This window comes from Diceros bicornis, chromosome 8, assembly GCF_020826845.1.
Source record: "Diceros bicornis minor isolate mBicDic1 chromosome 8, mDicBic1.mat.cur, whole genome shotgun sequence".
In the NCBI taxonomy this organism is placed as follows: Eukaryota; Metazoa; Chordata; class Mammalia; order Perissodactyla; family Rhinocerotidae; genus Diceros; species Diceros bicornis.
Genome location: NC_080747.1, coordinates 85,513,601 through 85,540,486, shown reverse-complemented (window position 1 = coordinate 85,540,486; position 26,886 = coordinate 85,513,601). Strand labels below are relative to the sequence as shown.

General features: G+C 38.5%; 1 protein-coding gene across 1 annotated transcript in view; it reads left to right on the top strand.

Annotated features, from left to right (window-relative positions):
• The window catches only part of CENPE (centromere protein E), a 77,442-nt gene that overhangs the window by 29,812 nt on the left and 20,744 nt on the right, over positions 1–26,886 (top strand). Inside the window, 20 exon segments of the mRNA XM_058546355.1 lie at positions 103–379; positions 533–693; positions 7,220–7,420; positions 9,078–9,236; positions 10,781–11,071; positions 11,192–11,350; positions 12,206–12,508; positions 14,039–14,326; positions 14,901–15,188; positions 15,292–15,444; positions 15,656–15,943; positions 16,853–17,011; positions 17,189–17,470; positions 18,136–18,294; positions 19,119–19,409; positions 20,043–20,201; positions 20,380–20,670; positions 21,937–22,041; positions 25,136–25,159; positions 25,161–25,358. Of these exon segments, the coding sequence (XP_058402338.1) occupies positions 103–379; positions 533–693; positions 7,220–7,420; positions 9,078–9,236; positions 10,781–11,071; positions 11,192–11,350; positions 12,206–12,508; positions 14,039–14,326; positions 14,901–15,188; positions 15,292–15,444; positions 15,656–15,943; positions 16,853–17,011; positions 17,189–17,470; positions 18,136–18,294; positions 19,119–19,409; positions 20,043–20,201; positions 20,380–20,670; positions 21,937–22,041; positions 25,136–25,159; positions 25,161–25,358 (4,236 nt within the window).

Genomic DNA, 26,886 nt, shown 5'->3' with positions numbered 1-26,886 from the left:
GACACCCTCTATGGAAATGGTCTTTAGTCTTCTGGGGTCTGGCTTCCATATAGAGGCCACAGAAGGCTCTCATTCTCACAGTTACTTTTTTTTATTTTAAAGCTTTCTCACACAACCCAAGAACTTCAGCAGAAAACAACTGAGAGTCAAGAAAGGTTAAACGAAGTGCAAGAGCTGAAGCAACAATTAGAAAGTAGAAATTCTAGGCTTCAAACGGTTGAAAGGGAAAAGACGCTGATTACTGAGAAACTTCAGCAAACCTTCGGAGAAGTAAGAACCTTAACCCAAGAAAAGGATGACCTAAAACAACTCCTAGACAGCCTGCGAATTGAGAGGGACCAACTCAAACGTGACATTGAGGATACTGTAAACATGGTAAGCCTTTGACTGATTAAACTTTGAAAACTCAGAGCCTCTTTAAAAACATTACAGGAGCCATCATTTATTATTTATGATCAAGTAGTAGCTACAAAATTACCTTCATTGTTTCACGTTATTCTAATTGAAATTGTGTTCTGTTTCTCTGACAAAGAAAACATAGACACCCAAGAACAATTACTAAATGCTCTTGAGTCTTTGAAACAACACCAAGAAACAGTTAACACACTAACAATGAAAATTTCTGAGGAAACTTCCAGGAATTTGCATATAGAGGAAAACAAAGGAGAAACTAAGGATGAACTTCTGGAAAAGGTAAAGGGTGTTTCTGTTCAGCGTTTTCATATACTTGTTATATGAGCTTTCTCCTTAACCTCAAACACTTAAGTACGTAATGGTAATCTCAATCTTATTTATTATTCACAGTGAATAATAATAGTTTACAGGATTAGCCCTAATGTCTTTGAAATAACTTCAGATATAACTGCTTACAATCAACTGGAAAAGGCAAAAAATGTTAGGTCAAACTTTGAGCTGATATTTTCTGAGGCCTGGTGTATTTTAAACATGTTTAAATGCCCCTCTGAATTATAAGAATGTAAGAAAGATTGAGTGCTTATTATTAATTATGGCTAAAATATTTGTTTTGTATCAGATTTTGTATACTAGTTCAGAGTTCACTACAAAATCGATGTGTATGTTGTATTGATGTCTATTTCTGGAGCTGAGCTATACTTTTACTGTTAGATGCTGAAATCTCACCTTAATTCATTCTAGGTAGTATGGTTTGTTTTGTCCTGAGACCTGAGAATAACTGCTTCACTGGGTATTTAATTAGAGACAAGAAAGGCTAGGATGCTAACGATGACTTTTTTAAAAAGGGGGATGTATTAGTCTGCCATCACAAAATATCACAGACTGAGTCGCTTAAACAGCAGAAATTTACTTTCTCCCAGTTGTAGAGGCTGGAAGTCCAAGATTAAGGTGCTAGAAAAATCAGTTTCTGGTGAGCCCTCTCTTCCTGGCATGCAAGTGTCACCTTTCTGTGCCTTACGTGGCCTTTCTTCTGTGCATGAGCCAAGAGAAAGCCAGCTCTGGTGTCTCTTCCTCTTCTTAAATGGACACAGTCCTTTGGGATTAGGGCCTAGCCTTATGACCTTATTTAACCTTAATTGCCCTGCTTAAAGACCCTTTCTCCAAATACAGTCTCATTGGGAGTTAGAGCTTCAACATATGAATTTTGGGAGGACACAATTCAATCCATAACAGGGGATTGCCTGTAATTTTATACAATTGATTCATTTACTATACATTTCTACTTTTCAAAATGCCTTTTATGTATATTATCAGCAGAATTTTTTGTACTATTTTTCATTTTTATTATACTTAATACTATTTAATCCAGAATAATTACTACTAGGAATTTAAAACATTCATCAATAGGTGAAATAATCTTTGATACATGCATAGCTTGGAGGAGTAGTCGTTCATGTATATATAAATTTATTTTTGTTTGTTTTGTATTTTTAATTGTGGTAAAATATACATAGCGTAAAATTTACCAACTTTATCATTTTTAACAAACAGTTCAGTAGTGTTAAGTACATTCACATTGTTGTGCCACCAATCTCCAGAATTCTTTTTATCTTGCGAAACTGAAACTCTATACCTATCAAACAACTCCCCATTCTCCTCCTCCCCAGCCCCTAGCGACCACTATTCCACTTTCTGTCTCTATTAATTTGACCACTCTAGATACCTCACATGAGTGGAATCATGCAGTATTTTGTCTCTTTGTGACTGGCTTATTTCATTTAACATAATGTCCTCAAGGATCATCCATGTTGTAGCATACATCAGAAATTCTTTCCTTTTTAGGGCTGAATAATATTCCATTGTATGTATATACCACATTTTGTTTAAGCATTCACCCATCAATGGACACTTAGATTGCTTTCACCTTTTGGCTATTGGGTATAATGCTACTATGAACATGGGTGTACAAAGAGATCCTTCTTTCAATTATTTTGGACATATATCCAGAAATCAAATTTACTGGATCATATGGTAATTCTATTTTCTATTTTTTGAGGAACTGCCATACTGTTTTCCATAGTGGCTGCACCATTTTATACTCCCACCAACAGTGCACAAGGATTCCAATTTCTCCAAATCCTTACCCACACATATTATTTTATGATGTTTTCATAGTAGCTGTCTTAATAATTGTGAGTTGATATCTCATTGTGGTTTTTACTTGCATTGCCCTAATGACTAGTAATGTTGAATATCTTTTCATGTGCTTGTAGGCTATTTATATATCTTCTTTACAGAAATATCTGTTCAAGTCTTTTGCCCAATTTTTTTGTTGTTATTGAGGAAGATTGGCCCTGAGCTAACATCTGTTGCCAATCTTCCTCTTTTTGCTTGAGGAAGATTAGCCCTGAGCTAACATCTAGGCCAGTCTTCCTCTATTTTGTAAGTGGGATGTCTGCCACAGCATGGCTTGATGAGCGGTGTGTAGGTCTGCACCTGGGATCCAAACCTATGAACCCCGGGCCGCCGAGGTGGAACGTGCAAACTTAACCACTACACCACCAGGCCAGGCCCTTTTGCCCATTTTTAAATTGGTTTTTTTTTTTTTTTTGGTGAGAAGGACCAGCCCGGAGCTAACATCCAATGCCAGTCCTCCTCTTTTTTGCTGAAGAAGACTGGCCCTGGGCTAACATCCGTGCCCATCTTCCTCTACTTTATATGGGAGGCCGCCACAGCATGGCTTAACAAGCGGTGCGTCGGTGCACGCCCAAGATCCGAACAGGCGAACCCTGGGCCGCCGCAGTGGAGCGAGCGCACTTAACCGCTTACGCCACCGGGCCGGCCCCGGGGTTTTTTTTTAGAGTTCTACATTTATGCCTAAGTATTTTATTTAGTTTTTACGATTTTAAATGGGATTTTTTTTTTTTTCTTTGCTGAGGATTATTCACCCTGAGCTAACATCTGTTGCCAATCTTCCTCTTTTTTGCTTGAGGAAGGTTAGCCCTGAGCTAACATCTGTGCCAATCTTCCTCTATTTTTTTGGATGTGGGACACTGCCACGGCATGGCTGGTGAGTGGACTAGGTCCATGCCCGGGATGCGAACCCACAAACCTGGGCCGCCAAAGCAGAATGCACAGAACGTTAACCACTCAGCCATGGGGCTGGGCCCTAAATTGGGTTCTTAGTCTTTTGTTGTTGAGTTGTAGAAGTTCTTTATATAGTCTGGATATTAACCCTTTATCAGTTGTATGACTTGCAAATATTTTCACCCATTCCATAGGTTGCCTTTTCACTCTGTGAATTCACAGAGCGAATTAGGCAATTCACTCTGTCACAGAAGTTTTTAATTTTTATATAGTCCAGTTTATCTATTTTTGCTTTTGTGGTCTGTGCTTTTGGTTTCATATCCAAGAAATCATTGCCAAGACCCATGTGATGAAGTTTTTCTCCCAGGTTTTCTTCTTCTTTTTTTTTTTTTTTTTTTTGGTGAGGAAGATTCACCCCTGAGCTAACATCCATTGCCAATATTCCTCTTTTTGCAGAGGAAGATTGGCCCTGAGCTAACAGTTGTGCGCATCTTCCTCTATTTTGTGTGTGGGACACCGCCACAGCATGGCTTGATGAGCGGTGCATAGGTCCATGCCCAGGATCTGAACCAGTGAACTCTGGGCTGTCAAGGTGGAGTGCGCCAAATTAACCACTACGCCACTGGGCCAGCCCCCGAATGTTTTCTTCTAAATGTCTTGCAGTTTTAGTTCTTGTGGTTAGGTCTTTGATCCATTTTGAGGTAATTTTTTTATATGATGTAAAGTGAGGGCCCAGCTTCATTCTTCTGTGCGAGATATCCAGTTTTCCCAACACCATTTGTTGAAGAGACTGTCCTTTCCTGTTGAGTGGTCTTGACATCCTTGTCAAAGATCATTTGACCATGTATGCAGAGGTTTATATTTGGGCTCTGTATTCTATTTCCTTGGTCTGTATGTCTGTCTTTATGCCAGTACTGCACTGTTTTGATTACAATAGCTTTCTGGTAAGTTTTGAAATCAAGAAGTGTGAGACCTCAGCTCTCTTCTTTTTTGAGATTATTTTGGCTGTTTGGAGTCCCTTGAGACTCCATATGGATTTCAGGGTGGATTTTTCTCTTTCTGCAGAACGCTGTTAGGCTTGTATAGGAACTGCATTAAATGTTAGGCTTGTGTAGGAACTACCTTGAGTGTCAGGCTTGTGCGGGAACTGCCTTGAGTGTCAGGCTTGTGCGGGAACTGCCTTGAGTGTCAGGCTTGTTCAGGAGCTGCATTAAGTCTGTAGGTCGCTTTGGTGGTGTTGACATCTTACAGTATTAAGTCTTCCAGTCCATGAACCTGAGATGTCTTTCCATTTATCTGTCTTTAATTTATTTCACATACATTTTGTAGTTTTCATTGTACATGCCTTTGCCTTCTTGGTTAAGTTTATTCCCTAATATTTTATTCTTTTTGGTCCTCTTGTAAATGGATTGTTTTCCCAATTTCCTTTTTTAATTGTTTATTGTTAATGTATAGAAATGCAACTGAATTTTGTACAGTCATGTAACTTTTTAAAAGTAGACATTATATACAAATGGAAAAGTCTCCAGGATACATTATTAAATAAAAACAAATACATACTGTAGAATAATTCAGTAAGATCCAACTTATGTAAATAAATCTCTATGTACATTTACAGACTATTACTGTCTATAATGAGCTTCTTTTTTCCCATTTACCCTGGGGGACAATACTCCTGCCTTGGAACAGCTTTCTCTTCCTCTCTGCCTATGCTTCAGTCATTCTCTCCTAGAAGGCATTTTCACTTGCTCTATATCTTGTGTTCTCAGCTTGTCTATAATGTGGATCAAACATGGGCCAAAGACACTTGACCTTGATTTAAAATTTATAACTTCCACTTTTATAAGGGGAAAGTTTTTTAAATAGACTTTTGAAAATAAGATACAGCAGTCAGTAGCTGCTTTTAAACAAATGCAAAATGCAGTCACAGGGCCCCCTGAGAAGGGGCAGCAGAGGAGGAGTGAGGGAAGAGGAGAGTTACACTCACTGGGACCAGCCCGTCTGTGGTATTAAGTTCATGCTTGAATCATCTGTGTTGATAAAAGGGTCTGACTGGGAGTTCTCTGGGGCCGTTCTGTTCATCAGGGTTTCTGATAACTGCAATGGCAGGCTGCAATCAGCTTGGTCTTGTGATAGCGTGTTCCTGCTGGAATCACCCATGTGGATAAAGGAGTGTGTCTGGGCATTTCCAGAGGCCCCTGTGGTTTTCGGAGCACCAGAGGGTGGCATTAGTAGGTCTCTCATCTCCTCTTGGAGTGCCCGTTTTCAGTCCTGCTTGATGTGTCTTTCTCTGGAAGTGAGTTTCTCTAGTGTATCTCAACAGAAACTTTAAACTTTGTGATTAGTTGTCTTATTCTCATATAAAGGACACAGGTTTTTTCGTTATTTAATAATTAGAGCTATTAGATTTGCTCATAACCATGGTAGCTGAAATACTTTCTAGGCTGCGTTCAGTTTTGAACTTTGTCTCACTCTGCTTTGTTTTTGTACATATTCCCATATTTAAGAGTAAAGATGCAAGATTCTGCATTATAGTATCTGACAGGCTAGTCCCAAAGACTGTGTTCCCCGCCTTAATTTCTCATGTAGTTAGTGGTTAGCTCTGTGCTCACCATTGTCAGAAGCTCGTGCCTATTGCCAGCAGTAAGGGGGTAGGTAAGTAAAATATGGTTTGTCCATAGCCACTCTAGAAAATCGAGCAGCTACTAAAAATTATAATTTGAAGATTATGTAACAGCATGGGAAAATGCATATCATCTAATCTAAGTGGAAAAGTAAAGCTAAAAAGGATCTTATATGTATGCAAATTAATCATAATTGCAATGTTAAAAAAAAATTTCAATGGACAAAACTCTGAAATATTCCAGAATTCTAATAGTGGTTATGTAAAGTTGGTGTCATTGGATGACTTTTTTTATTCTTCTTTTTTTTCCTAATGTAAATATAGATTATTATAAAAACTTTTTCAAACATCTGTGGCTAACAGGGAGCTGAGAGTTTTTACTGGGCTAGTATAGGATTATATGCTGATACCCTAATTTCATATCCACACTTGTAACGTCAGTCTTTGTCTCCTTTTACCAAGGAGTCCATGTATTAGGTTCCCTTTGGTTAAGACTTATTTATGGATAAATGAATTTATGTAACATGCTTTTCTTAAGCAGTATATGAAAAGTATGTATTAAGAAAAGATGAATTATGCTACTATAATATGAAATATGTTTCTAAGAAAACTCTTGTGCTCTCTTCTATATAATAAAACTCTGAAAATAAAGTAGGGAGTAGGGCATAGGTTATGATTTCCAGCTTTTGAAGGAAAGAAATAAAGAGGGAGAGTTTAAGGTGGCTCACTCCTTCACAAAGTCGCGTTAACCCGTCTGACGTGAAGGTGAGTGTGGGTCGTCTGTAGCTGTCCAGGTAGCTCTTCTCAGTGCACAGGCACAAGAGCACAAACTCCAGAGCCAGAGCACTGGGCTCACAACATGACTCTACGTCTCTGAGTGACCATGGGCAAGTGACCTGTCCTCTCTGGGATTCAGTGTCTTCACCTGTCAAATGGAGATGATAATAGTAGCTACCTCATAAGGTTATAGTGAGGATTAAATGTGTCAGCATCTGAAAATAGGGCCTGGTACATAATAAGTAATGTGTGTTGGCTATTTTTATTATTATTAAAACTGTTACTAAGAAATTCTTCTCCAATGTATTTATATTTTAGATGGTGGGCATAGATAAAAAACAGAATTTGAAAGCCAAAAAAACCCAAGTGTTGACTGCAGATGTTGATAATGAGCTAGTTGAACAACAGAGAAAGATATTTTCTTTAATACAGGAGAAAAAAGAACTGCGACAAATGTTAGAGCACGTTACCGTGGAAAAGGAGCAACTGAAGACTGATCTGAGGGAGAGTATTGACATGGTGGGTTCAGCACTGTGTACTTGGCAATGTGTTTTTGTCTTTGTGTGTTTCAGGTTTTTATAACTTTATTGAGGTATCATTTACATGCAATAAGTGTATCAGAAGCAAATGTCCATCCAGTCTGATGACTTTTGACAAATGTGGCTACTTGTGTACTCTCTGCCCCAGTCAAGATACAGAACACTTCCACCCCCAACAAATTCCCTCACACCTCCACCCCATGAATCCTCATCTCACCCTCTGCCCCGCAGAGTCACTGTCCTGATGTTTTTCCACCTCAAATCACTTTGTCTCTTGCAGAACTTCACACAAATAGAACCACACAGCATGTGCTCTTCTGTGTCTCACTTCTTTCTACACTCCTTTTTATTGCTGGGTACTATTCCATTGTATGAATAGGCCACAGTTTGTGTAGCCTTTCTCCTATTGATGGAAATTTGAGTTATCTCCACTATTGGCTATTTTGAATAAATCTTCTGTAAACATTCTTATACAAATCTTTTTATGAACGTATGTTTTTTATTTCTCTAGGGTAAGTATCTAAATGGAATAGCTGGGTCATAGGGAGTTGTATATATAACTTCATGAGAATTTACTAGACTCATTTCCAAGGTAGTTGTACCATTTTAATTCTCATCAGCAAATTAAGAGAATTCTGATGGCTCCACATCCTCACCAACGCTTCATATTATTGGCGTTTTTAATTTTAGCCATTGTTTAACCTCATTGTTTTAATTTGCCTTTCCCTAATGACTAAAGATATTGAGCATCTTTTCATGTGCTTATTGTGTATCTTTCTATAAACTGTCTGTTCTCTCAGTGATGTGTTATATAGATTTCAGTGCACAGGTCTTGTACCTATTTTGTTAATTTGTTCCAAAATGTTTCTCTTTTATTTATGCTGTTGTAATTTTTTTTAATTTGATGTTTAATTGTCGTTAATGTTTGTCAGTATTTTCAAACCTACTTTAGTTTTTGTGTCTGTATTTAGGGGCAGTATAGTGTGTAATAGGTTGAAATTAATATTTTGAGAAGTTTGCTGTGGATCACAGTAGAACCTGACCTTCTGTGTAATTTTTCGTGTTTCTTGGGATTGTCTGTTTGGTCAAAAGAGCTGAATATAAATAAGAATACAGACAAAAGTCATATTCTCTCCTCAGGCTCTGGCTTGTAATGTTTTTTGGTCTTGATACTTGAGAATGTCACTGTTTAAGCATAATAACTAAGATTAGCCCAAGTCCTGCTAGCAGAGGACAGCTGCTGTTTTGAGCTTGCTCAGAATCAATGCCCAGAACCAAAGCCGTCCCAGCGTACGAAAAGTCCGTAACTGTAGTCTCACCGTCAGTCGATGAAAGCATAGACTGTCTCTTTTGGCTCAGGGGTAGAAAACGAGCAAACTTCTCATGATAGAATGCTAGATCCAGTTCTAGTTCTCATGATAGGAATGTAAGTTGAGCAATAAAGAAACAGCATAAGAAAGCCGATTCTTGGCATTTACATGATTAAAATAAAGACTCACTTTCTTTTTAAATTAGTCTTTTCCAATATAGTTTGCCACGATTTCTCCATTTTCAAGCTGAGGTAAATGCTGATTTCTACCTAATTTCTTAAATGTAAGCTAGTGTTTATTTTAATCTCAATGATTTTAACATTCTAGACCATTGAAAACCAGGAAGAGTTAAGAATTCTTGGAGGTGAGCTTAAAAAGCAACAAGAGATAGTTGCTCAAGAAAAGAACCATACCATAAAGAAAGAGGAAGAGCTTTACAGGACCTGTGAGCAACTGGCAGAAGCTGAAGAAAAGCTAAAGGAAAAGGTGAACTTTTAAAGTTATCTTCCTGGCTATATTTCCCGACTAAACTTTTTGTTTTTGATAATAAATGTTGATTCCAGTAGACCTAAATTCCGGAAATAGCACATGCCTCCCAGATGGACAAGTGTCAGTGCTAATGTTTTGGACAGTTTCAGCTCACATGAAGATCTTAACTAACGTCCTTTGCGAGGATTGTATTATCCTGGAGTCTTTAGATGAGAGAGGTCCTTGGTTCATCTGAACTCCTCATGATATCTTCACTCATCAGATATTTATTGAGGACTGTTGTGGGCCAGGCACTGTTTTGGGTGCTTAAGATCCATTAGTCGATAAAACAAAGCTCCTGCCCTGAGAGAGCTGTATTTGTCATTCTCCAAAATGTAAGATTTAGCGCTACTACCATCTCTTAGATATTTGCAATTTCCTGAATCATTTCTTTTATAGAAGTAAGGTGCTGTTGTAATATATTTGTCTAAGAGCTAAGACTCTTATAACAATTGTACTGCTCTAGTAATTCTAAAATGCACCCACTGAGATCTTTCTGTTTATTCTAAGAACAGTGCCACATGCGTTATAAATAATATATTGTTGTTTCCATTGTGCTTCTGTGGAGTGTTTTTTTCTCAATATGTGTGCTCTTAATTCTTATCCCTTTCACTATAACCTAATTGAGTTTACTAAAACCTCCTGTTTCACACTCCTCCTAAAGAGGTAAAATCAATAGCCTTATGTAAAAGTTAATGCCTCAGTGTTTGTGTGGGCCACCCCCTAAAGACCTTATTGGAAGTAAAAATAAATTATCCAAAAAATTTTTAAGAGATGAAGAACTACATTTTATTTGACAGCTACATCTGTATATTTAGTCAGTCTCTTTTCTTTTTAAATTTTTCTCATTTTCACTTTGCCTCCTTGATTAACCTAGTGACACTATATTAGTTTCTTAGAACTTCTGTGTCAAATTACCATAAACTTGGTGGCTTAAAAACAGCTGAGATTTATTCTGTCACATTTCTGGATCCTCGAAGTCCAAAATCAAGGTGTTGGAGGACCATGTTCCCTCTGAAGTCTCTAGAGAAGAGTCCTTCCTGGCCTCTTGCTGTCCTTGGCTCCCAGCTGTCCTCAGTATTCCTTGGCTTGTAGCTGCTCCACTCCCATCTCTGTCTCCAGCTTCACATGATCTTCTCTATGTCTCTGTGTGTCCTTTCCTGTCTCTTATAAGGACACTCTCATTGGATTTAGGGCCTACTCTAGTCCAGTTAGAATAGCCTCTCAATCCTTAACTAATTGCATCTGCAAAAGACCCTATTTCCAAATAAGGTCATATTTTGAGGTTCTGGGTAGACTTGAATTTTGGGTGGGACACTATTCGACCCAGTACAGACACTATGCCTAGAAAGTTACTTTACTTTTAATGCTACTTGTCTGTTTACATTGGGGTAGTAGACAGGGCTGTGATAATAATTCTTTCAGTTTAGCAAAGTGCATTTTACATAAGAATTTTAAGATAATATAGCAAAATGGTAATAATAAAAACTATATTTCTTAAGAGCCAACAACTCCAAGAAAAACAGCAACAACTTCTTAGTGTACAAGAAGAGATGAGTGGGATGCAGAAAAAGATGAATGAAATGGAGAATTTAAAGAATGAATTAAGGAACCAAGAACTAACACTGGAACATATGGAAGTGGAGAGGCTAGAGTTGGCTCAGAAACCTCGTGAAAATTATGAGGACATAAAATCCATAACCAAAGAAAGAAATGATCTGCAGGAATTACAGGAGTCATTTGAAATAGAGAGAGAGAAACTTACAGAATATGTAAGAGAAATTGAAGTTATGGCAAGTCATACCCTTTTCTTCATCTATTAAATGTTTCTTTAAAACAGCCATTTGGGAAGGGGGACGGGGTGTTAAGATGATGATGTTAAAATATTCCTTAAATTTCACATGCCAATAAAGGGTCTGGAAACAAAAGAAGAACTAAAAATTGCTCACATGCATCTAAAAGAACACCCAGAAGCTATTGACGAACTAAGAAGAAATGTTTCTGGGAAGACAGCTCAAATAATAAATATTCAGAAGGACCTAGAAAAATCCAATACTGAATGACAAGAAAAGGTTTGTCTTTTCTTCCTTTCTTTTTCCTTTGAAGGAAAGATAAGCAGTAAGTAGTTACTGAGGTATGGTTCATTCATTTATTGGATATTATTTGTTGACTGTCTACTGTGGCAGGCACAGTCCTAGGTTATAGAAGTAAAATGGCAACAAAGGGGACAAATTCTCTGTGATCATGGAGCTTACTTTGTAGTGGAAGGAGGTAACTGATAAATAAGCAACCAAGTGAATGAGATAATTTGAGATAATGGCAAATGCTACGGAGAAAATGAAACTTTGGGATAACTGGACCAACCTGTGTTAAAAGCCTACTGTGTGCCAGGCATTGAGACTATGGCTATGAGTGAGACATTGTTCTTTACCCCCTAGTAAAAAATCCTTCAATTGCAGTATGTTAAGTGCAGAAATATGACATGCAAACTTACCTGGTACCACTAATGATCATGGGAAAGGGGAATCAATCTGTACACGTAAAAAAATTGAGACATAGCATTGGAGCTCATCTGAGAATGGGACCCAGTCATTTATTGGGGTATAATCTGCTCAACTATGATTTTTTTCTCCTCTAGCATTTGGGAACTAGTATAGAAATGAAGCATGCAACTGACTGAATTAACAATTTGTTGGGAAATTGTAAGGATTAGTTCACTTTGGATATAAGCTGGAGGAAAAGAAAATTATGACAGAATATGACTAGCAGAAAAGTCATGAATAGCTTTAGTAGGAATCAAGGGAAAATGAATAAATAGGAGTTTGTAATTGTAATTGTAGTAGGCCGTGAGGGTTCAAGATCACTTTCATTGCTATGGAAAGTATCCTGATCTTTTCCCTTTAAAAACTTATGACAGTGCTCTCCAGATAGTAACTTTGGTATTTTATGAATCTCACAAGATCCAAGGGCTTCCTAATGTGGAAGAAGTCAGTGATACTCAGGAAATGATGGATGAACTGGAGCCATTGAAAGAACCATCCAAACCCAAGGATTCAGCAACACTGGCAAGCACAGAAATGGGAAGGCTCAGGTTGATTGAAAAACTTCAAGAAAGTCCTGAAGAAATAAAATCTCTAACTGAGGAAAGAGACAACCTTAAAATAATAAAAGAAGCACTTAAAGTTGATTGTGAGCAGCTGAAAGAAGACGTTAAAGAAACTTTGGCTAAAGTAAGTCATCCTTTCCTCCCATTTAATAAGAGTTTTATAAGAATCAAGTCTTTGGGAAAAGGGGCATTTGTGTTATGGTTATGTTACTACCAATTTTCTTTAAAAGTCTCTTAATTATGAAGTGATTGGAAACAGAACAATTAAAAATTGCTCATAACTACTAAGAAACTATTGAAACGGAGAGAAAATGTTTCAGAGAAGACAGGTATTTTCTTTTTTGTTGTTGTTTGTTTTGGTGAGGAAGATTGGCCCTGAGCTAACATCTTTTGCCAATCTTTTCTCTTTTTGCTTGAGGAAGATTGTCGCTGGGCTAACATCTGTGTCAATCATCCTCTATTTTGTATGTGGAATGCCTACACAGCATGGCTTGATGAACCGTGTGTAGGTCCGCACCTGGGATCCAAACCTGCGAACCCTGGGCCACAGAAGTGGAGCACGCAAACTTAACCACTATGCCACCAGGCTGGCCCCACTGTTTCCTTAAGTATTCAAAATGATTTAGAGAAAACAATGCTAAATTATAGGAAAGGATAAAGCCAAATAAACTATTTTCAACTATTTTCTTTCCTTCTTTAAACCTATTCCTCCACATCTCAAATGGTACTACCTTCTTCCTCAATGCCTCAGTCAGAAATCTGGGAATCATCCCTACTATTATCCTTTCCTTCCTGCTCACTCTGTAATCCAGGACCAAACCTTGTTGATTTTAAGGTGTGTGTGTGAAATCCTTCCGCTTTGCTCTCCACGTTGTCAACACCCTAATCTGAGCCGCTATTCTTTTTTCCCTGGCTTTCTGCAATCGCCTCCTAACTGGTCCCCCACATTCATTCTTATTCTTCTCTAATTCATTCCCCATTCTGAGCCCAAGTGATCTTTTCTCCTTAAAATCCTTTAATAGCTTATTGTTACTCTTGAAACAAAGACCAGAATCCCTCATATGGCCTGTGAGGCCCTAGACTCCAGCCTTGCTGGTTTCGGGCTTTGTTTCAGCTCCCTCTTCTCCTGCTCATCGTGCTCCCACAGCTCCAGTCTATTGCCTTCCTGATCTCATTGCTTTCACGTGTTCTGGTCTCCCTACCTGTAGTATTTCCATATTTGCCTTTACCTAACTCGTGCTCTCATCCTTCAGATCTCAATTGAAGCTTTCCACCCCGCAGGAAGCCCTTCCTAACCACTCACAGTGGGTTAGGTTTGCACTAATACCCTGAGAGAACCCAGCACCTCTGTTTGGTGTGATTTGGCTTAACATCTATCTTTCCGCCTAAAGTATAAGTCTCATAAAGACAGAGATCAATAGTAATAGTCTCATTGCTATTTTATCTCCAACCTCTAATAGGATACTGATAACACAGTGAGCCCTCAGTAAATAAGTGTTAAATATCTGAATAATGGAAGAGTGGAAAGATTGCTCTGTAAATGAGCCATTGAATCCTGACTTAATCGTTTTAGAAAGTATCCTGATTTCTTTTCCCCTAAAATAAAATAAAGTATCTTTGCATATCAATTGTATTGTTTTATGATTCTCTTAAGATCCAAGAGCCTCAAGACAAACAAGAACAGTCCTTCAATAAGAAAGAAAAAGACAATGAGATTAAGAAAATACTGAGTGAGATGGAGCAATTGAAGGAGCAACTCCAAGCCAAAGAGTCAGCACTACTAAGAACAGATATGGAAAAGCTCAGATGTTCTGAGAGACCCCAAGACAGTCATGATGACGTGAGCTCTGTAGCTAAGGAGAGAGAGAGCCAACAGCTGCTGCAAGAAGTTGTTCAGTCTGAAAGCTACCAACTCAAAGAAAACAGAGAAATCATGGCTAAAGTAAGTTTCATCCTTTTCCCCATCTATGTGGGTTTTTTAAATATTTTGCAAGCAAATATTTTTGTAAAAACTAAACCTTTGGAAAAAGGAGTTAAAGTGTAACAGTTATAGTGTTTCTATAAGTTTCTTACAATTTCCTCTAATAGTAAAGCACCTAGAAACTATAGAGGAACTTAAACTTGCTCGTTGTCACCTGGAAGAACAGGAGGAAACTATTGAAAAGCTGAGAGTGAGTCTTTCAGAGAGAGAAACTGAACTGTCGAGCTTTTAGAAGGAATCAGAAACAACCAATGATGCATTACAGAAGAAGGGAAATTGGGGGGAAGAAACAGTGGGAGAACACCCGAGGGAGGGACCAAACTGAATTACAAAGACTACCATTGACATACTAAATTGTTTTGGAGAGCATCTTGGGTTTTTTTCCTTAAAAAAAAAAAATGCGTGTGTGTGTATATATATATATATACACACACACATACACACATACATGTGTGTACATACATACATATACAAACACATATGTTTTATGTATGTGTATATTTTGGCTGTTAACTTATTTTATCACTATTTTAAGATCCAAGAGTTTCATGAGAAACAGGAACAATTTGTTAGCATCAAAGAAGTCAGTGAGACTCAGGAAAAAACAAGTGAACTAGAACAATTAAAGGAGCAACTCAAAGCCAAAGATTCATCACTACAAAGTATAGAAAGCGAGAGGCTCGTGTTGACTGAGAGACATCAGGAAAGTCAAGAAGAAATAAAAATTATAATTAAGGAAAGAGATGAACTGAAAGGGTCACAAGAGGCCCTTCAAATGGAGAGAGGCCAACTCAAAGAAAACATTAAAGAAATTGTAGGTGAAGTAAGTTTCCCTCTTCTGATGTTTTTTGGATACAAAAATAGTGTTAAGATGATGACGATGATGTTCACTGTTAAGTTTTATTAATTTTCTTCCAATCATAAAGGGATGGAAAATCAAAGAGGAACTGCAAACTACTTATATTCTTCCTAAGGAGTACCAAGAAGCTATTAGTACATGGAATATTTCAGAGAAGACAGATCAAGGAGCAAATATTCAGAGAGATTTAGAAAATTCAGAAGCTGAATTACAGGAAAAGGTAGGTCTTGTTTTGTTAAGTTGGAAAATGACATCTGATTGTTGTGTTCTTCAAATCCTGCTGGAATAAAACTATATACAGTAGACTAAAATGTAAAGTCTAAATGTAAATGTGATTACTAAATGTAAGGGTGATTACCTTAATGTAGAAACAATTTTCTTTTTCCTAAAAACCTCTGCGTAGGGCCTAACTTGTTCTATGATTTTCTCAGATTCAAGAACTTCAGGAAAAAGAACATCAGCTTCCTAAGATGGAAGCTGTCAGTGAGACACAGGAAAAAATGTGTGAAATGGAATACTTGAAGAAGCAATTTGAGGCCCAAAAGTCAACTCTGGAAAATATAGAAATGGAGAATGTAAGGTTAACTCAGAGACTCCAAGAAAACCTTGAAGAAATGAGATGTGTTACAAAAGAAAGAGATGACCTTAGGAGTGTGGAGGAGACTCTCAAAGTAGAGAGAGACCAGCTCAAGGAAAACCTCAGAGAAACCGTAACCAGAGTGAGTTACCATCTTTCCCCATCTAGTAAGTAGGACGTTGTGTCCTACAAGAACCATGGGCAGTAGGGTTGGTGGGACTGTAAAATTGATCCAACCTTCAGGAAGGTTGGAGAGGCATATTTGCTAATATCTTCCAGATATTTCACTAAGTTTATTCATGGACCCAAAAAGTCCAGTTGTAGCTTTTGTGTGTGTGTGTGTGTGTAAGGAAGATCAGCCCTGAGCTAACATCCATGCCAATCCTCCTCTTTTTGCTGAGGAGGACCAGCCCTGAGCTAACATCTATTGCCAATCCTCCTTTTTTTCCCTTTTTCTCCCCAAAGCCCCAGTAGATAGTTGTATGTCGTAGTTGCACATCCTGCTAGTTGCTGTATGTGGGACGCGGCCTCAGCACGGCCGGACAAGTGGTGCGTCGGTGTGCGCTCGGATCCGAACCCGGGCCACCAATAGCAGAGTGCATGCACTTAACCGCTAAGCCACGGGGCCAGCCCCTAGTTGTAGCTATTTATCCTGCACACATTACCACAATTGTGCAAAGATATTTGTGGAAGGATATTCATTGCAGCAAGTTGCAATAACAAAATAAAGCAAACAAAAAAATAGGAAAAATTCTAACTGCCCATTAGTAGCGGCCTAATTAAATAGTGCAGCACATTCAGACGGTAGAATCCTAGGCGCAGATAAAGGGGAAAGGGAGCACGGTGCTGATTTGGAAGCATCCTGTTAGGGATAAGGGTAAGTTGCAGAGTGGTGTATCTAGCATGTATTGACATCTAAAAGTAACTTAGAGGATGAGGACTGGGAGGCATAAGGAGGGAGGAAAATTTTTACTTCTTACCCTGTACCTTTCTACATACTGTTTAAGTTGTATTACTCTGAATGTATTATTTTTCTTTCTCTAAAATAAAGGACCTGGAAAAACAAGAGGAACTAAGAATTGCTCACATGCATCTGAAAGAGCACGAAGAAACTATTGATAAACTCAGAGAAGTTGTTTCAGAGAAGACAGATGAAATGTCAAATATGCAAATACAGTTAGAAAACACAAATACTGCCTTAAAAGCACAGGTATTTTTTTTTAATTGTTATCTGAGTGAGAGTTTGAATCAGACTTTTGTGTAATGAAACAGGATATGAATTAGCCTGAAATTGAAGACAAGTAAAGATTTGCCTACTTAATTTAGAAACTGCTATTTGGCTTTTTATCAATATCTATATCATAATTTATTGTATGATTATCTCAAGATCCAAGAACTTCAAGAGAAAGAACATCAACTTCTTAAGGCAAAAAATGATCTCAAGGAAAATACACATCAAACAGAGCAATTCAAGAAGCAATTAGAGGCCCAGAATTCAACCCTGGAAAGTATAGAAGCAGAGAAGTTCAAGTTGACTCAGAAACATCTTGAAAACCTTGAAGAAATAAAACTTGTTACTAAGGAAAGAGATGGCCTCAGAAGAGTGGAGGAAACCCTCAAAATGGAGCAAGACCAGCTCAGGGAAAGCCTGAGATAGACGAAAGCTAAAGTAAGTTACACTCATTCCCCTCCCTAGTGAGGAGACGTGGGGTTTTCTGACAGCAGCGAGCCTTCTTTGACATGAGTGGTACTGTTGGTGCGCGTGAACTGATATAACCTTTTAGGCACGTTATATGGTATTGTTCTTGAAAATTTTAAGTTCTGTAACCAGTGTTTTCTTTATAGACTTTATCCTACATGTATACTTAATCAGTTGTTAAGATAAAGAAATATATATATTTATATACACACATACACAAATACACACCGTAGGGTTGTTCATTGTAGCAATTTGTAATAAAAAATGGGAAACAATCAAAATGTCCATCAGAAGGAAACTGGGTAAACATGAGCAATATGTCAGAATACTATGCAGCACATAATAAAACAATGGAATAGATTTGCATGTCCTAATATGGAAGCCCAAAATAACCCTTAGGGGGAAAAACAACCTGTAGAATAGTACGTGTGTAATGTGTTTGCCTCTGGGAAGTCGGAGTTGGTTGTGGGGAGGTGGGGACAGGGAGGAAAAGCTTGTAACTTTCTAACAACAAAGATGTAGAGTAAGAAGTAATAGTTTTATTATTTTTACTAAGAAAATACATCATTTTCATTAAAAAAATACCAGTTAGCGTTAAGATATGTCACTGTTCTTAAAATTCTCTAATGATAAAGAATCTGGACAAACGAGAGGAACTAAGAATTGCTCACATGCATCTAAAAGAGCACCAGGAAATTATTGATCAACTCAGAGGGATTGTTTCTGAGAAGACAGATGAAATGTCAAATATGCAAGTGGATTTAGAAAATTCAAATGCTAAATTACAAGAAAAGGTATTAGGGGAAGGGAGCCTTATTTGATTGGATATCTGACTTATTTGTGCCTAAAATCCTTTGGGGATGTAAAATAGTTTAGCCACATTGGAAAACAGCTTGGCCGTGTTTACTAACACTGAATGTATACCTGCCTGTGCCCTAGCATATATGAGTATGTACCTAAGAGAAAAGAATGCATACTTCCACATAAAGTTATGTACAAGAATGTTCTCAGCAGCTCTGATCATAATAGTGAAAAACTGAAAATAACTCAAATGCCTATCAACAGGGGAATGGATACATACATTGTGATTTGTAAGTTCACAAACAGGCAAACTCATCTAGGATGATCAAGGTCAGAATAGTGGTTGGCTGTAGTAAGGGGGCACACGGGAACCCTGTGGGGTGCTAGAAATGTTCTGTATTTTAAGCGGGGTTGTAATTACATGGATGTATACATATGTCAAGAATCATTGAGCTATACACTTAATATTAGTGGGCTTATGTATATTATACCTCAAAAGACCATAAATTCTGGGGCCAGCCCAGTGGTGTAGCAGTTAAGTGCACACGCTCCGCTGTGGCGGCCCGGGGTTTGGATCCCAGGTGTGCACCGATGCACCGCCTGTCAAGCCATGCTGTAGCAGCGTCCCGTATTGGCAGATGTTAGCTCAGGGCTGATCTTCCTCACAAAAAAAAAAAAAAAAATTCTGTGTGGAATTTTGCAGAATATTAATGAGTGACATGGGAAGCCTATTGTCTTAATCAATTTAGAAACTATTCTTTATACTTTCCTTAAAAACCATCTGTATCCTAACATGTTATTTTATGATTATCTTAAGATCCAAGAACTTAAGGCAAATGAACATCAACTTTTTAAGTTAAAAGAAGATGTCAGTGAGACACAGAAAAAAATGTCTGAAATAGAGCAATTGAAGAAACAATTCAAGGCCCAAAATTTAACTCTGGATAAAACAGAAATGGAGAACTTAAATTTGGCTCAGAAACTTCATGAAAACCTTGAAGAAATGAAATCTGTAATGAAAGAAAGAGATAATCTAAGAAGAGTAGAAGAGATTCTCAAACTGGAGAGAGACCAACTCAAGGCAAACTTAGAAGAAACCATAGCTATAGTGAGTTGTGCTCTTTCTTCCTATCCAGCAAACATGTTAATACAAGAAGCTTCCTTCTCTTTTAAATAAATGATACTGTTGGTGAAAATGTAAACATTATAACCTTTTAGGGAGACAGTTTGACAATATCTTATTAAAAATTTATCAACATATACATTTGTTACAGCAATTCCACTTTTAGGAATTTATCCTACCAATATATTCACACATTTGGGCAGAAATACTGCAGCATTCTCTGCACCATTGTTTGTGGTGAACAAACTCACAAACTCAAGGAGCAATCCAAGCGTCTGCCATAAGGCACTGGCTAAGTGGAGTTTGTGTGTATAGTGGAATACTAAGCATTAGAATGGGGCACTTCTTATGTGACATTGATCCAGAAAGGTGTCCAAGTGGTCTGAAAGGAGAAGAGCAAGTGGCCCAGTTCAACAGGGAACAGGACTAGGAAGGGTGAGGCGAGAGACAGGAACTTTTGCTTTTTATCCTTCTGTACTGTTCTGATTTGTGGTGATGTGGTGGTGGTTTTTAACTATGAGCATGCATTTTTTAAGACTTTGTTCAACTAGTTCCTCATTAAGAAAAGGTAATGTGTCTTTATATTATCATATTTCTCAATTTCTTCTAATAATAAAGGATCTGGAAACACAACAAGAACTAAAAATTGCTCGTATGCGTTTGAAAGAACATCGAGAAATTATTGATAAATTCAGAGAGAGAATTTCAGGAAAGACAACTCAAATTTCAAATATTCAAAAGGATTTAAATAAATCAAAAGATGAATTACAGAAAAAGGTATGTGTTGTTTTTTTCTTTTGGGAGTAATTGTGTCCAAAATTATTTGTGGAATAAGAAAGGAGATAGAAATAGATATGTAGACGTAGATATGTGCTTGTATGTAACAAATAGACACTATTCTCCTTCCTTAAAGGAATTCTGTTTGCATTCTAACTTGTTTTGTAATTATCTCAAGATCCAAGAACTTCAGAAAAAAGAGTTTCAACTTCTTAAAATGAAAGAAAATGTCAGTAAAACTCATAAAAAAATGAATGAAATGGAACAATTGAAGAAGCAATTTGAGGCCCAAAATCTATCTATGCAAAGTGTGGAAATGGATAACTTACACTTGACTAAGAAACTTCATGAAAGCCTTGAAGAAATAATAATTGTAGCTAAGGAGAGAGATGAGCTAAGGAGGATAAAAGAGTCTCTCAAAATGGAAAGAGACCAATTCAGAGAAACCTTAAGAGAAATGATGGCTAGTGTGAGTTCAGAATCTACCCCTATCTAGTAACTATTTATAAGAATGAAGCTCTTTTGAAAAGGGAAACAATGTTTTTACTTTTTTTTTCTGGAAATTTCTACAAACAGTGAAGGATAATGGGAAAACTATTACTATAATTTTTCACACCAACAGGCAGTACAGTTTTAAAAGAAGCCAAAATGTTTTTCAGAAAATGCCATTTTAATTCTTTATTTTTAAGAAAAAGATTATTAAATCAAGCAGACTATTTTCTTTAATGAAATTTCTAAAAGAGTTTTTAAACCAAGAAGTAGCATTATTCTCAGTAGCATTATTCTCAGTGGAGACATATTTGAAGGATTAGATTTACAAAAGATTAAAAGCTCCATCTGTCTATCTCTACATGTAGATTTAGACATGGGCTCTAGTTGGTGAGGTTAGAAGGAAAAAAGACAGGATGAATATAAAAAAGGAAATTGTTCTAGTATGACTATTAACAGATATTTAGAATCATATATCTTAAAAAACCTGATTGAACCCTCTAAAAAGTAATGTAAAATTCGGACCAATAAGAAATTTTATGAAATCTATAAAAATCTTTTTCATTCTCGTATTTCAATATTGAAGAAAGAATAAAGTGGAAAACAGTATCATTTGCAGTCTCAGTAGGAACATCAGACACTTGGGAATCATCTTTATGTGGACCCTAACTAAATTTACGAAGAGATTTAATTCTTTCAACAAATATTCATTGAACAGTTAGTCATTCTTCCAGGTACTACAATGAGCAAGATAAACAAATGGGAGAAAATATTTTGTTCTGTACTCAGAAATACAGAATGTAAGTGGGGTATGAATTTTCTGGTCCAAGGTGCTGGAAAGAATATATGAATAGGGCTTGGAGCACCGTAGATAGTATAGATGGTTGTGCTAGTGTATTTAGTTGGCAGCAATGATTCTAATGCAGAGATTTGGAAGAGTAGGAACCAGAAATAAATCTAAAACCTAATTTGCAACTGTGAAGGTTACAGGAACAGATTCTATCTCCAAAAGATTTGTGGTTTTCCCACTATTTTTCCCAGTGAGTTGAGATCACTCACTAAAAGATTTAGTGATACTATTAGTCATTTTCTGACCATTTTTAACATTTTTTGTGTTACAAGTGTAATATTTAATTCCTTTATTGAAACTTGATGTAAAAGATGTAATTGAGAAAGTGTATGATTAGACATTACATGTGAATGTAGTTACAGCTGAAGCCATGTTTATTTATTTGTATCCAAGCAGGACCAACAGAACCTGAAAGAGGTATTAAAACATGAAAAAATGTTTCTATGTGATGGAAAACAGCACCTTACAGAAAGCCTGAGAGAAAAGTGCTTTAGGATAAAAGTAAATGCCCCCTGTTAAAATTACACATGAATATTGGCAGCCTTCCAAAGGCCTGTGGAATCACAGGAACCTCTGTGGAATGAATAGCTAATGGTCAATATTCTTCTAAACTTTATAATCTAGTACAAGTACGTATGTGTGTACATATTTACGTATATACACAGACAAAACAGTGGGATTTGTGATTTTAAGGCCTCACTGGAAAGGTGATATTTGAGCAAATACCTAAAAGAGGTCAAGGGTTGAGCCATGCAAGTGTGTGGTGGAGAGCAGTACAGGCAGGGAGAACAGCCAGGACAGAGCTCCTGAGGCAGAAGCTGCCTGGTGGGCTCCAGCAGCATCAACAAGGGGGAATGCTAATGAGGAACAAGGTCAGAGTTAACGGGCGGAAGCAGGCTGTGGGGCCTTAAAAGGACTTTGGGTTTTACTCTGAGCAAGATGGAGATCCACTGGAGAGTTTTGACCATGACAGAGACATGGTCTGACTTACAGTTAAAGGGATGGCTCTGATGGTTGTGTTGAGAATAGAATGAAAGCAGGGAGACTATTGGAAAGACTAGTGTCCAAATCACGCAAAGATGGTGGTGGCTCGGCCCAGAGCCGCAGCAGTGGAAGCAGCGAGAAGTGTGTGGATTCTGAACATGTGGTGAGGGTAAAGTGAACAGGATTTACTCTCACCCCTATTAGAACACAAGATCCCTAAAGACTTTTTTGTGTTGTTTATGGCTATATCACTTAGCACAGTCCTACAGAAGTCAGCATTTAACATGTATTTATTAAAAGTGCAAATGGGGGCCAGCCCGGTGGTGCAAGTGGTTAAGTGTGCGTGTTCCGCTGCAGTGGCCCGGGGTTCGCCGGTTCAGATCCTGGGCGCGCACCGACGCACTGCTTGGCAAGCCATGCTGTGGCAGCGTCCCATATAAAATGGAGGAAGATGGGCATGGATTTAGCCCAGGGCCAGTCTTTCTCAGCAAAAAAAAAAAAAAAAAAAAAAAACAGGAGGATTGGCAGATGTTAGCACAGGGCTGATCTCCTCCCACAAAAAAAAAGTACAAATGAATGACGAGACAGTGCTGCTCCATACCATAATGTGACTCCTCCTAAGACCAAAAGCAGGAATCCCCTCTCCAACATCCCAGATTAATGAACATCTGTCTAGCTTTTCCTTAAATTTTTAAAAAGAGAGCTCATTATTGTCAGAAGCCCCTTACTCTGTTGTTTAGCGCCCTGAACTAAACATGTGGTTTAGTGCCTGGCTGAACGTAAAGTGTTCCTCTTTCTGTACTCTGGCCAGCGTGTCACCTGCCTGGCCTCTGGGCAGTTGAGCTTGTTGGCTCAGACTTAATGGGTGTCTGCCCCATGCCAGGCACTGGACTGGGTGCTTCACTTTGTGAGACAGGTTTTATTCCTCCATTCATAACCAAGGAAACGGAGACCCAGGAGGAAGGTTAGTCATTGTCCAAGGTCACATAGCTCGTAAATTGGTGGAATCAGGATTTGAAACTGATATTGAACCTGAAGTGAGTTCACTCACCTGTCGTACAGCAAGCCAATCTCTGACACCAGGTGTAGGGGAAGAGAGGAGGAATTTTATTGCAAAGCACTGAGCAAGGAGAACGGGCAGCTCATGCTGTAATCCCAAACTTCCCGAAAGGCTACACGCAGGGGTTTTTAAAGGGGAGATCAAAGGAGAGAAGGCGCGGTGGTGGTGACCACAGGCATCCAGGGGAGCAACTGTGCAAGGGTCCGAGCAGACGTTCTGGGTTCGAGTCAGTTGTTATCTTTATCTGTTCTTTATCAGTGCCTTTGGACCAGGTGTCTTGGTTCCACAAAACCGGCTTTCTGCGTCATCTCGGACCCTGTGAGTGATTATATGAGGGGAGCCTGTGGCCTTGCTGGTTGGTGCCTTCCCACCAGCCTGCGTTTGGCCTTGTGTGGCTGATGACAGAGACGGGATGGCGAGATAAGAGAATCCGCAGGTGGGTGTCCTTGGTTGTCTGCCTCCGTGGTGGAGGGTGGATTCTGGTGCCAGGAAGCCAAGGAGTTGGGGTCTGGGAAGCTTCAGCTTCTTGATATTCTCTGGATGTCAGTTTCCCTGTAACAAAACTTCAAAGGACCCCTAACTAGCCGAAATGTTAGCATGAGGCCACCTGGGCTCTAACAGTTTGTAACTTCTATTTGCCCTGTGAAGTTCAGGGATACAAAGGTTTAAAAAAACTGATATTTACATATGAATGTAGCTTAGAGAAGCAGGGAAAGGGATGAGTGCTTTTGGTTTTAACCCATGTTAAATGTAGGGGTTTAATGTAGGGGAACTGATATCAGGGCCAGCATCAAAACCAAGTCTAAGTTTAAAACTTGGGTATAGAAGCATTTTTACAAATATAATTTTATTTCCTTTAAACTATAATGTCTGTATATATTTCATAGATTGTACAGATATGGATATTATCTAATATTTTACTTAATCCCCTAGAAAACTTTGTGGCAATTATTGTAGTCTTCATTTTGTAGTTGGGAGAATGGCTCCAGGATTTCCCCAGTCAGGAAGCGGGCAGGGCTAGAGCCTGAGCTCTCACTCTGATAAAAGGTGAGAAAGCTCAGATTCTAGGCAGACACTAGAAGTGTGTGGAGATGCTACACCAGGCTGACACGTAACTTGTGTGGTTCTAGTCACTTGTGTCTGCTGACTCACACCACCTGCTGTCACCAGAAGCAGCATTCAGCCTGGAGCTACAGTACATACTAGATTGAATTCATGCAGATTTCTCTTCAGACTTTCTAAGTGCTCATTCAGATCATGGATGTTCAAAAGACTAAAAGAAAATGTATCATAATGATAAAAATGGTTGTTTCTGGTTTTCTTTGTTATAGTTGTTTAAACTTTTTAAATTTCCACAATGATTATATATTATTTCTATAATCCAAAATCAACAATAACATTTTCCTTTTGTTTTTTAAACACAAAAGTCTTAATTTATGTCGGCCCTACAGAAAGTGTTAAGCATAAGTTTTGTTACAATTCCAGGGCTAGGACCACTTATTGTTAAAGTGGGATGAATTATTAAATTGAATGAATTCTCGTTTTTTTTAGGAGCTTCTGAAGAGATTCTCTTCAGAGAATGGAGAGTCATTCTGAGTGTTTAAATGGACTCTCTCTTGACTTGGAGAGGGAAATTGAAACCCAAAGAGAACTTTCAGTTAGAGTAAAAGCAAACCTCTCCCTTCCAGCTCCACAAACCCGACAGATTCAGAAACTTCTCACCGCCAACCAGAGATGCTCCATGGAGTTCCACAGAGTCGTGAAGAAACTCCAGGTATCACCTTGTTTAGTAATATCTTTGTAAATATTGCTATAGATTTCAGTTACAAACTTCAGTGCATTTAGATCCTGCTTTGAGATTGGCATATTTGCTATTTAGTGTATTTACTACTGAATTAAAGATGACGTGGGTCTGAGAATAGTGTGTGCAGGATCCTCAGTGCATCTAGGACCTGCTCATTCAACAAACCTGAGCTCTGCCTGTGGCCCCGACACTGTCAGGTGCTGGGGAGACAAAGATGAGTAACATCCCAGCTCTCCTGGTCCAGTGGGTGAGGCAGACATGTGGACAGGCGAGAGGTGCAGTGGTGGAAGTAGTGCAGGTGCACGACACACCAGAGGACAAGTTCAAGAAGACAAGACTTCTGAAGTCTTGAGGCTGTTTTGCACTGTTTGAGGCTGGGCTCAAACAGTAAAACTTAGACTTCATTTTGCAGATGAGGAGGAGCCATTGGACAGTTATTTTAAGTGGTGGCAGTAATGCAATCAGATTACTGTTTTAGTGACTTCACTACACACAAAGAGGAAATGAGTCTGCAAGGGATGATAAGCCCGGTGTCAGAGAGAAGAGACAAGAGGCAATTGTCCAGATGAGATGTTATGTTCCTACCAGGGAAGGATTCATGGGGATGGAAAGGATGAAAGAAATTTAGACTGAGTCCCAGGATTTGGGCTTAGCCAGGTTTGTGGATAGTGGTGCCATTAACTGATATAAAGAAAAACGGAAAAGGAGCAAGGCGGGTGAGACAAGAGGAGAGATCCGGTGTTTAGTTTGAGATGTTTTGAGATAGAAATACCTATAATGGAACATCCAGGAAGAGAAACCAAGTAGGCATTTAGTTGTGAATCTGAGGTTTCTCAGGAGAAAAATCAGGACCAAAGATGAAGATGTGGGATCCATCAGCATTTGGTGATAGTTAGTACAACAGGTGTGAGTGAGGCCACCCAGAAGTATAGTAGAGTGAAGATAAAAGAGAACTCTGGAAAAGATCAGTTCTCAAGAGACAGTAGCAGAAGAGAGAGCAACACAAGGGTTCAAGGTTGGAAAAGTCAGAGAGACAGGAGAGAACCAAGCAAAAGTGCCAGCGCTCAAGTCAGTGGAGGAGAGTATGTCAAAGATGAAGTGGCCGAGAGTGGCAGATGCTTCCGGCAGCCAGAACATGGAATGAAGACATCCCCTCAATTGTTGATAATAGAGCTCACTGGTGACCTTTGTCAGAGCAGTTTTAGCTGAGTGGTTAGGGAAGAGGCCAGATTATAAGAGGCTGAGGAATGGGGGAAGTTGAGGAAGTAGGGAGTGGGTATCTTCCCTACCTAGGTAGACTGCCCCTCAGGCTCTGATATTCTTCCAGAAATCCTGACAATCAGATATCAGAACTTATTCATAAGGTCCATAGAACATAGGGCATTCAAATTATTGTCACCATTAAGCCAGACATCTAAATACACGTGACAGGTAAATCTTGAGGCATGGACACCCACATTGTACCCAATCAAGGGAGGCAGGAGAGGATGTTAAAATG